General features: G+C 52.1%; 1 protein-coding gene across 1 annotated transcript in view; it reads right to left on the minus strand.

Moving 5' to 3' along the window:
* ZNF385B (zinc finger protein 385B) overlaps window positions 1–747 on the minus strand; it is a 27,316-nt gene extending 26,569 nt beyond the window's left edge. The window contains exon 1 of the mRNA XM_009572937.1: window positions 688–747. Within this exon, the coding sequence (XP_009571232.1) occupies window positions 688–747 (60 nt within the window). The remainder of the gene's footprint in view (window positions 1–687) is intronic.
* Window positions 748–1,729: the final 982 nt, after the last annotated feature.

Consider the following 1,729-nt stretch of genomic DNA (forward strand, 5'->3'; position numbering starts at 1 on the left):
CTCAGGACAGGAGAGGTGGTGTGTTGTGTGGAGTTATTGGGCACCCAAGTCAGCTCAGGTTGGGTCACTGCTGCACTTGCACTACCTCTTGTAAGACTTGTTCAGGTGGTTCCTGCTATAGTAATTCCTATAACATGCAATTCAAATAATGGGTTACAACAATTTAAAGGTATATCCATTACAATCTCCACCCCTGGTCCCTTTGGACCAGACCATAGGGTTTAACATTGCAATGAACACCTCCCCTTGTCCCTGCTCCGGCTTGAACTTATCCACAGACTGCAGACCCTTAGGGGTGTACCTGCTCCAAGTGGAGCCACTGTCCCTCCAGGGGTATCCCTGCTGCGGCATAGACTTATCCACAGCCACAGTCGCTTTGAGGTGCACCTGTTCCAGCGTGGCCTTCTCCATGGGCCACAATGCCTTCAGAGATATATCTGCCCAAGCGTGGCCTTACCCACAGCCACAGTCCCTTCAGAGGTAAACCTGCTCCAACATGGCCATACCCATGGCTGCAGTCCCTCCAGGGGTGTACCTGCTCTGTCGTGGGCTTATCCGCGGCCACACGCTTTGAGGTGCTCCAGCATGACCTCATGCACAGCCACTGATGATTCAAGGTAGACCTGCTGCAGCGTACCTTCTCCAGCGTGGACTTATCCTTGGGCCACAATTCCTTCAGAGGTATACCTGCTGCGGCACAGATGTAACCACGGCCACAGATGCTTCGAGATGTACCTGCTCTGGCATGGGCTTATCCACGGCCACGGACGCTTTGGGGTGTCCTGCTCCCGTGTGGACTCATCCATAGGTCACAGTCCCTTCGACTTGAGTTCACACCGGAGTTCCAGCCTGTCCAGTACAGCAGCACAGAAACAGCAGCGATGCCCTGGCCACCTGCCAGCCCAGGCGCGTGGCCACTGCTGTGATCAAAATGCTCCCAGGCACCACAGGGTAAGACGATCAGCAGTACAGCAAGCAGCGAAAGCAAAAAGCAGCCACTAACGAGCACTAGACTCTAACACACAGTAAGGCAAGCAAGCCCCATGGCAAGCGCAGAAGCCTGCCAATTAATAGCTAAACAGCAATAACAGCTATAAATTCGATCTAGCACATTCTAATCAAATCTGTCGTTATCTTGAACTCTTCGAGCCCCACGTAGGGCACCAAAAAGGACTGTCGTGGTTTAACCCCAGCCAGCAAGTAAGCACCACCCAGCTGCTCGCTCACTCCCCCCCGGTGGGACGGGGGAGAGAATTGTGGGCTGAGATAAAGACAGTTTAATAGGTAAAGCAAAAGCTGCGCACGCAAGCAAAGCAAAACAAGGAACTCATTCACTACTCCCCATCTCCAGGAAAGCAGGGCTCCATCATGTATAACAGTTACTTGGGAAGACAAATCTCATCACTCCGAATGTCTCCCCTCTTCCTCTTTCTTCCCCCAGCTTCATATGCTGAGCATGACGTCATATGGTATGGAATATCCCTTTGATCGGTTGGGGTCAGCTGTCCCAGCTGTGTCCCCTCCCAGCTTCTTGTGCACCCCCAGCCTGCTTGCTGGTGGGGTGGGGTGAGAAGCAGACAAGGCGTTGATTCTGGGTAAGCACTGCTCAGCAGTAACAAAAACATCCCTGTGTTATCAACACTGTTTCAGCACAAATTCAAAACATAGCCCCCATACTAGCTGGTATGAAGAAAATTAACTCTATCTCAGCCCAAATCAGCACACTAGC

The sequence above is a fragment of the Fulmarus glacialis genome, unplaced genomic scaffold (assembly GCF_000690835.1).
Source record: "Fulmarus glacialis isolate BGI_N327 unplaced genomic scaffold, ASM69083v1 scaffold13902, whole genome shotgun sequence".
In the NCBI taxonomy this organism is placed as follows: Eukaryota; Metazoa; Chordata; class Aves; order Procellariiformes; family Procellariidae; genus Fulmarus; species Fulmarus glacialis.